Here is a 9,696-nt window from a genome sequence, read left to right on the forward strand (position 1 = left end):
TGTCTGTATGCACGCGTGCAGGCCATTTCTGCTGTCAACTGGTGACCTAAATACTGCTAGGATATAAGTGGTAATATAAATAAATATGGTCAATATAAAAACATTTCCATTGTGTATGAAAAGCATACTCATTCACTATTTGTCTTTTGCCTTATGTTCTAAATAAATGAGGATCGCTTGATCAAGGTTCACACCTGCTTTACTGTGAAAACGTCCTACACTCTCTGTATCCTTCCTATTCTATTTTATCTAACTCAATCTTGAAAAGGACATCAAACAGCACCTTGACCCTGCTTCTGGATCATGTGGTTGACCCTGAGTCCAGGAAGAAGCTTAGACATATTTTCAACTGCCTTTGTTGAAATGCTGCCCTGTGTAACCTGGCGAGAATAAAAGGTTGCTGTATTTCTCTTAAAGTTCTTGCAGTGGTATGACTCACTAATGTTTCTGAATACCCCTACACATTGTCTGTGTTCAGTGAAGCGTATCCAAATACAGTTTGCACTGACAGTTGAGATATGGATTGGGTTATATCACTGTTTATTGAAAAGTGAGGCTGCAAAATGACTACTCCATTGATGGATCATTCTCAAGACCTGACAATATATTCACCTAAGTAGTTTAAATTAAGCTGATACAAAGCAAAGCACACAGAGCTATGACCTCACCTACAAACAACAAGAGGAAGGAATAATAAGCATTGTGCACATTGTGTATTGCCTTGAGGTTCACTCTACCTTACTTCTACCTCTAAAAGACGTGTCATATATACAAGAGACTGTGAATTTAAAAGAAGGCTGCTAATTATTTATGGCTATGCAAGATGTTCAGCACTAATAGACCGCACTGGCTGAGAATGAGTTTTATTTTCCAAGAAATAAAACAAAAATGCAAGATTTTAGGAGGGACTGATTGCTGAAAACTCTCATAGCCGTCTAATATTGGCAATAAGCAGTGCCCATGGGATGCCTCTCTAGCTACTGTAAACTAATCTGATGCTCGTCTTATTAGATGCAACAGATTTGCCTGCAGGGGAGAACTGTGCAGTAGAACTGCTAATAAAATATTATTAGAGAAATGAAAGATAATTTAACTTAAAGAAATGCAAGTGGTTTGTCTTTCATGTTGGATCTTTAATGTAACTGTCATGTAACAAGTTGCTATTGTTCCATTTGCAAAACTAAGAGTTTTAGTTTTAGTAATAGTCCTGCAGTCAGATTTCCTGCTGCGCCTACATCTGGTCACATGACCCTTGGCTTGCAGTTCTTTATTTACGAGTGTTGAGAAGGTTGTATACGTCGCAATCTGAATCTAAAGCGAATAGTTTTTTTTTGCTAGAACAATACAGCAAGACCACATTAAAACAGTCAAAGGTAGGAAAGTAAATTCAATTTTGTGGTAAAAACTAAGCGGTGCTTTTTTTTTCTTTTTTTTCTTTGAGATTTGCATAAATCACTGCAGAATAGCATGAATATATTCTGCTTTGCATATGAAAACGGTGTCTGAATGAAGTGGCTCAGTGTCGCAGTGCTCAGACACCTTTGTTTAGTTTAGGTTTCTTGGCAACAAAAACACCACATAGCACTGCAGACCTTAGGCTGTAAGCTGGTGCCTGTTTTCAGAGGTAGGGTGCTTCTTCTGAGCAATTTTCTGGCTAAAGTTGTAATTATTTTCATGTTATACATTTAAGGGCGTGGGAGGTGGGTTTCAAAGGAAAGTTTGGGTTCTAATGGTCTTAGTTCTTGATTTTTGTTTATTTATTTATTTATGTTTAGCATGTATGTTCATAACTTTGCAATCAAAGTAGTTTTGAATGCTGGGGTTTTGACATTCTGTCACCTTATTTCAAAATAGGACTTAACTCAACAACTGTTCCTTCATTCATACAGACTGAGACAAAGCTTTCAGCCCAGACATGTCGAGAGCACACAGCCTGGAATCGAGGGGGATGACAGCTGAAGGGAAATTCGCTCAGATTAACCATTTCCCATTCACTCCTGAATTTACCAATATGCTTACAAAAAGCAGTCCATGTTTTGGTGCCTTGAGTCACCACTCATTCTTCTCCCGGCACAACCCTCATCCACACAGGATGAGACATATTCAAGGTGAGCAAACAGCTGGGCAAGCGGAAGATATCTATTTATTTTATTAAATGTATTATTTTTAAATAAAGCCCAAGATATGTTTTTTTTACATGTGTGTTTGAGGTGCTATAAATAAGAAGCATCTTTAAGAAATAAACATAAGACAATACTCTAGCTCCCATCTTGATTCAAATGATCTAACTGTAACACACAAAAATCTCAGCTAAAACTGGGCCTGATGCAGCTCAGGTTCTTGAAGGTTCTTATGTATGTCTCATATTATGTTGTATTTATGTTGTTGCCTTGCAATCACCTGCCAACAGACTAAATTGCAGGTGATTTAGTATTTATGGACTTAAAACAGTTAAACACCTTATGATAAAATCATTTAATTGTAATTAAATATTAAGTATTCATGCTAAGTATTCTGAAATAAAAATGACAACAAGGTACTTCAGTAAAACATGGAGTCTTTGAATCTATTAGCAGTTGTTCAGCAGGAACCAAACACAGGCCCTGGTAAATGACTTCAGCATTTATCAAATAGTTGTGTCTCTTTTTCCTTGGCCAGAGCTGTTGAGGTAAGTCTCTATAAAACAGAATTGGCTCATCTCCTTTCCTAAGAACTTCGCTTTAATGCTCTATGAAGGTAAGTGACTTTGGCAAGTGGGGTGAGAGTGGGTCAGACAGGCTGGCAGGTAAGTGGTTATGTCAGGTGGGGAAGAGTGGGTCAGGCTGGTCTGTGGGTATGTCTTACAGCAGCATCCAACAGGATGGATGGAACACAGGGGTGCCTGTCTGGGATTTTCTAAGCCACACCCACCACTGCAAGAGAGGATGGGTTGGGCGTGACTGTGAAAGACAATCACAATAATAATAAAATAATTTAACAAATATGGAATATACAAGTTTTTGATGTAACAATGTCAAATTGTGATTGTTTTCCCATGTCAGTATTATTTGTGTTTAGCGACTATATCAAAATTTTAATATAGGATAACTTAGTGTATAAATGTACATAAGGGACCTCATGTGAATTAGTCCAGTCTACAAAATTACCTACATGCCATTTTATATATGCATTTTTGTAGGTGCATGTTGCTGTTAAGCATAGGTAATTAGACGTTTTGTACTGCGGTACTGCTCAAAATGTTATACAAACTTATTACGTAATGTTGTGGTAAGTTTCGACTTTTAATGATTTGTTCATTATATCTGGTTAAATGTCCCTAAGCATTTAAACATTTAATTTAGACATTTAATCATCCAGATTTTTGTGCACTTAATTCAAGTTTATTAACATTATCAAATATGTATGTTGTGCAATCATTTCACCCCGAATGAATGATTCAAAGAAATCACTTAAAGTCCAAACTTACCAATTTATGCCTGTGATCAGTGGATGTAATCTGACCACAACTGTGCATGGGTGCACCGTATATTCAAATTTTGCATGCCATGTTTTCATTATTGGAGTGGACAGTATCTGGTTGATGAGTCAGTGGACAATTAGACAATGGACAATTGACTTGCCACTTTTAGCATACATAGGTGTAAATGCCTTTTATGGCACAGTGTGTATTTTTGTCAGGTCTTTCCATTGCAAAGTAAAGAGCCCTAATGGGACTGTTGTTGTGATCCATATAAATAAAACTGAAATCTATCTATCTATCTATCTATCTATCTATCTATCTATCTATCTATCTATCTATCTATCTGTTTCCATTGAGAGGCAGCTTTTATTAAAGCTGCCCTGATAATTGGACACACTATATATAATTTGTCAGTGATATTTAGCGTAATGCTTTGCACTGTTTATGCAAACAAGAAGTAAACAACTTATTGAAGAAATCATAGCAAATAACTGAATAACTGTTTAACTGAATCAAATTAAGTGTGTCCAAGAAAGTATCCATCCATCACTGAAATTCAGTTAAAGTAAGGAGTAATAAAGTCTATGAAGGTAGGAGACTGTGCTGGAATAATTGCTCAAAGATATTTTCACCCAGGAGACTGGAGTTTGTATTTGTTAACTAAAGTCAGTGCTGGCTTATTATTTTCATCTTTTTCCACTTTGATCCAGGTTGTTAGGTTTGGGAAAAAGAAAAAAAAAACACATCCAAATTTAGGTTCAGTAAAACCCTTTCCCGTGTCTACCATGTGTTAGAAAGCCTGGCAGAAAGTGCTGAAGGCAAACTTCTCCCACAACATGTTAGAAGTGTGTAGTGGTTTGTGAGGCTCTTTCATAAGCTCGTGTTCATAAGTAAAATTTAGTTGCATCATAAATACAAATGTAATATGATTAAAACAAACAAAACTATACCAAATGATATTTTTTGTGTCTTGCAAGTTAGCTATAGTACATCAGCGTTTTTAGAGTGTATCTCCTACAAACCTTTAAATGTTTTGTTAACATCTTATCCTGCTGTCCTCAATTAGCATTTTCGCTTTGTCATTACCAAATGCTTTTCAACTTGAGACTGCAAAGTCTCTTTGCTGCATTAATTTAGAGGTTATTATCTAATCTACCTGGGACACACTGAATAACAATCTGTTTGCGTACTAATTAATTCTGACTCGAGGTGATTACCTGTCAGAGCTAATTAAAGTTAATATATGAGCTAAAGCCATTAACAAGGTCTTCATTCTTGAAGTCTTCCTTCTTTCACAACCTGCTCTATATGAAATATTTCAAGCAGCTGTTTGGGCACCTGGAATGCTAATATGTAACATGAATAGACAAATTTACTGCACTACTGGTAGAAAAGAAGGTTACATCCCTGAGGTTCCCATGAACTCATCACGTTTATTCTCAGCAGGGATTCTGCTGGCTCCAGTTTTTTTTTTAAATTGTACTGCTTCGATGGATTTGTGCCTCTAAAGCACTTTTCTGTGAGCAGGGTGAATACTGAGCATTTCTCATTCCCACAGGATTCACAGGCAGACCAATTTGCATGGTAAGAGATGATTGGTGTGTCACGTCGTCGTTATTTCCTCATCCACTTCTCAAAAGCCACATAAACAGGAAAGCAGCAGAGCCAGCTTTTCAGCTTGCTCAAAATCTTTATGGAGTCTGTGGAGACAAAACTAAATCAGGTATGTCTACTAACATATATGACACCTAAATGTCTTTATGTCTTTTCTAATGGCCCCCAAAGAAGCCAATTTTGAGTAATGGCTTTAATCGTTTTGTAATTGTTTCTTTTTTCACAGCACTATTGTCAGATGCCTGGAGAGATGAACTCAAAGAAATGGCTGCAAAAATCAGTCTAACTTCCCAAACACAAAAGAACAAAAGAGAGGTATTAATAATTGAATTCTCATGTATTTTTACAGTACTTGACACACAGTAAAAAATCCTTTGTTTGATTATGGCTATCCAGTGCCTGATGGTAAAGGGAATTTAGAGATTGGATGTGACAGTATACTTATTAATACCTTCACATTTTTACATTATTTTTTACATATTTTCTAATTTAAGTTAATTTTGTAGAGTTCTTCAGTTTCTTTCTAACTCAAGAAGATTTCATACTGGAAAAATGTATCCATGTACTGCAGGAACAACCAGAGGAAAAGTTTGTCCGACGAAAGACTCAATATTCAGCTCAGACTGGCAGACTTATTCCTCCATCCTCCAAGTCCTACCTGTGCAAATCTCAATACCAGCGCATGAGCCATCCTCAACCCTTCCATGATCAAGAACTTATGGTAAAATACTGGTTAACTGATCCTGAGTTGTACTGTATAATATGAGGTGTTTTTGGGTTAAAACAAACAAACAAACAAACAAACAAACAAACAAACAAACAAACAAACAAACAAACAAACAAACAAACAAACAAACAAACAAACAAACAAAAAGGGTTAAAAAGGCAAGATCCAACATCACAGAGGGTACAGCTTTTGGTCAAAGTTCCACTTAATTAGATATCTGAAAAATATCCTCTGGCAAAACACTGTCACCAAGTTTCTTGAGAAGTTCACTAATAAGTTCAATAAAACTTCATGTGATCTCTGAGCTACTGTTGTGACGGTCTGTCGCTTTCTTGTCAGGTTTTGGAGATACTTTGTCAGATCCTGCAGACAGACTCTCTCTCCACAGTGCAGCAGTGGCTTCTTCTTTCAGGCCAAAGAGGTAAAAATCCTCATTCCACACACACAGCAGAGATATGCACACTACCATTTCCAGTTATAAATAAGCGTTCTTTAAACCATTTCCTAATACATGCACTTTCAAGAGTCTGGCACTGCATCCCCCTCCTACTTTTTTAGCAATTAATTTGTCACTTTGGATTTTTTCTATGCACACTGGCCACTTTTTTAGGTTGCTCTTTTAACTGCTTAGTAATGCCAATATCTCATCATCAGAGTTGGGCAATTTATTTGACATTGAACATGGTATGGTTGTTGGTGCCAGACGGGCTGGTCTGAATATTTCACAAACTGCTGTACTCCAATAATTTCAATAATCACATGACCCTCTATGAGCATTTACTTGATGAGAGGGGCAAAAAGCTTGTTTTAACAGGAATATACTTCTGACAGAACGAGATCAAGGGAGGGGCTGCCATCCACTGTGACCGGTGGGGGGTGAGGGGAAAGAGAGCAGAGAGAGACAGGATGACAGACACACTGTAGGAGAGCTAGAGATGAATAATTACTAATGTTTAAATACAGTAGTGGAGGGAAAGTTAGTTGGGAAGAAATGCTCAGTGTACATTTGGAAGCCTCTCTGGTGGACTAGGGCTATTGCAGCATAGCAAAGGGATTGTTTAGAGTCACATGATCCAGCCTGATGATCAGCTTTAAAAACCTTTCAAATGCCGTTGAAAAAGATTGTAACACAGAACCACCTGGTGCTTAAAGGTACATACATTGTTTTTCTTCGATTCAATTTACTTTTTTTGATATAGTGTTACATCACAACAATAATTGCCCCAAGGAATTTTATATTATATGGTAAGGACCATACAATAATGAAGAGAAAACCCCAACAATTAGACGACCTCGTGTGAGTAAGCACTTGGCCACAATGGGAAGGAGAAAACTCCCTTTAAACAGGAAGAAACCTCAGACAGAACCAGGCTCAGGGTGGGGCAGGAGACAGCACAAAAATAATGGTTATAGAATTACCTTAATTCACTTTTACGGTAAATATTTAAATTTTGTTTTTACTCTTGTTGTACTGTTGATCAACTGCAGAAAAAGATCTGGTGATGGGGATGATCAGACAAGCTCTGGACGGTGTCGACCTCTCTGTCCATAACCAGCGGAACTTCCAGCAGCTACAGCCGTTTCATCCAGGAGCGTCTCCGTCTGTGTATGCAGCATCATTTGAGCAGCCATGGGGAAAACCACACAGGAGGAGGTTAGAGTGAAGTGTCAGATTTTGCCCTTTTTTGGCACAGAAATGTTTCAAGCTAAATGTGTTTTAATCTTGTTTATTCACTTCCACAGTTCACACCAAGTCAATCAAACTGCCATTGATGAAAAACCAGGTAATTTGATTATGCTTGACTTTCTCTGTTACGTATGTATTTTTAAAAATGATTTTAACATGTAAAGTTTTGCACAGTTTAATTTTTCTTGTCTTTCGGAGTATATTTAATATACAGCTTGGCCTTTACATTTTACAAAGCCACCCTAAGCCACACTGTTTATGTCTGTCCTTGGCTTGAATGGCAGCTCTTCTCTGAGCTTCTTTTGCTGGCATGAGTTTTTTGGACTGACATCCTCAGCCAGCCTCTTCTTATAAATGCTCCTTTTCCTCCAGTGATTTTGTCTTGATTGACTTAGGCTTCTTTAAATGATTCCTTTTTGTGAAAGTTAAAAAATAATGCCCTATTTAAAGCAGAACTAACGGAAAGGCATTTGCGGAAATAAGTAATGCATTTTAGAAGGGATCCAATTATTCATATTAATATTGAGCAGCTCAAATAAGAGCAAATTTAAAATCTGCTGTGAGTCAGAACCAATAAATTCAGAAAACAGCTGTGTAACATAATGAGTTTCCACTTTTTTTTCTCTTAGCATGAATCTGACATGAGTGTTCTTTGCAGAGCGGATTGGTGATGCAGAAGTCCTGGCAGTCCATTCAGAGGCCGAAAGTGTTCAGGTTCCTTCACTTCAGGAGGGGGATAATGCATAGAGCTCAATAATCTTCCTAGAAACTAGCTATATTGTATTATTTCTGTGCTATGAGAAATGTAGCCTAATACCTAGTTAGCTTATCTTTATTTTCATTTGTTAATCAATAGGATTATATGCTGTAGATGTGATTGTGCAGTGTAATAATTGTGGATACTGTTACATAATTGCTTATTAGCTTTCAAAGGTATCATGGTTAGAAACTGATTGAAGCAACATTTAATAAATAATATATATATATAAATTTAGTAATCTGAAGATTTGATCAGTTTTTCCTATTTTACTTTTCAAATAAAGCAATAAAAAAGGAAATGTCTGTGTAAAGAATAACAATTATGTTTACTTTTGGCAGGGTGGCAAACCTCGATAAATGGAGATATAGCAGAAATTATCTTCTTCTTTTTGAAAAAAGTCAAAGAGCTTACCCTAGCTATCCTGATTTTATATATAAAACATATAAACATATAGGAGTGGCCAGACAAAATAATGTGAGTTTTAACTTATACTAAAAGCTTCAGTCTTATTTTAGTATCTTACTGTATATATTTCTACTGCAGCATGGAAGAGAATCAAGAGCAGAACAATGAAGACTGTTAGAGAAACAAACAATGAAAATCAAGCCAGAGTCAGGTTCTGCTTAACAGATGAAGTAATAAACAAGCAACAGCTCATGAATAAATCAGTTCATTTATGAAAAATAAAAGTACCTATTTGATAAGTGTGCCTGTAATTTTATATATACCAAAATATTTATTGCTGCATTAATGTGCAAAGATCTTTTACAACTACTCCTATGACTAAGTCATTATTATCATAATTTTAGCCCTTAATATATATTACGCTACATAATGTACTGCATTCCTTTTAAATTATCCGCTAATGTGTAGGCCAATACATTTAAGTGATATACAAAACTATCAACTGTTTTTATTTTATTTTTTTGCAGCAAAAAAAAAAAAAAAAGGCAATCGAGTCATAAACTGGTCAACAAAAATTATGACATATAGATATGATAGTGAATACTTTTAACAGTTTATGCTATGTAAGATTTTCTGTCCTGAACCAGCCTTTCTTCTATATCTCTTCTTTTAAAACTAACATAGATGCCATGCTTTTCCTTTTCAACCAAGGACTTTGAAGAAAGTAAATTTCAGAAGCTCTAAGAAGTCAGAGTTTTCACATTCACCATTGCAGCTCAGTGCCGCTGCTTTCTCTCTTCTTTGTGTCTACCAAACACTACATGCGCAAGAATATTGCCCCCTAAGGCATTATTGACGCTGTGTGGTGAATGCCTGCATTTTGTCATGTTTACAAGTTTTTGTGTGTAATGAAGCCCATTATAAAATCTTTCATAATGTTTTCTGAAACCATTAGCAACCAACAAAGTACTCCCTGTTGCCTTAATTTTGTTTTTCATCTGTTATAAACCTAACTGTAACAGCACAGGGAAAAAAACAACAAC

At 36.3% G+C, this 9,696-nt stretch overlaps 1 protein-coding gene across 1 annotated transcript; it reads left to right on the forward strand.

The window, feature by feature from the left end:
• The first annotated feature begins 1,900 nt into the window (after positions 1–1,900).
• On the forward strand, positions 1,901–8,359 carry tbata (thymus, brain and testes associated). Its single transcript, XM_086304778.1, has 8 exons — positions 1,901–2,108; positions 5,019–5,183; positions 5,301–5,389; positions 5,646–5,795; positions 6,141–6,222; positions 7,290–7,455; positions 7,545–7,585; positions 8,147–8,359. Exons 1-8 carry the CDS (start codon positions 1,916–1,918, stop codon positions 8,233–8,235), a joined length of 975 nt encoding a protein of 324 aa, XP_086160904.1. The 5' UTR covers positions 1,901–1,915; the 3' UTR covers positions 8,236–8,359.
• The last annotated feature ends 1,337 nt before the right edge of the window (positions 8,360–9,696 follow it).

The sequence above is a fragment of the Aulonocara sp. 'chitande type north' Nkhata Bay genome, linkage group LG8 (assembly GCF_057382095.1).
Source record: "Aulonocara sp. 'chitande type north' Nkhata Bay isolate Kocher_YH1m ecotype deep benthic linkage group LG8, A_spYH_male_GT1.1, whole genome shotgun sequence".
Lineage (NCBI taxonomy): Eukaryota > Metazoa > Chordata > Actinopteri > Cichliformes > Cichlidae > Aulonocara > Aulonocara sp. 'chitande type north' Nkhata Bay.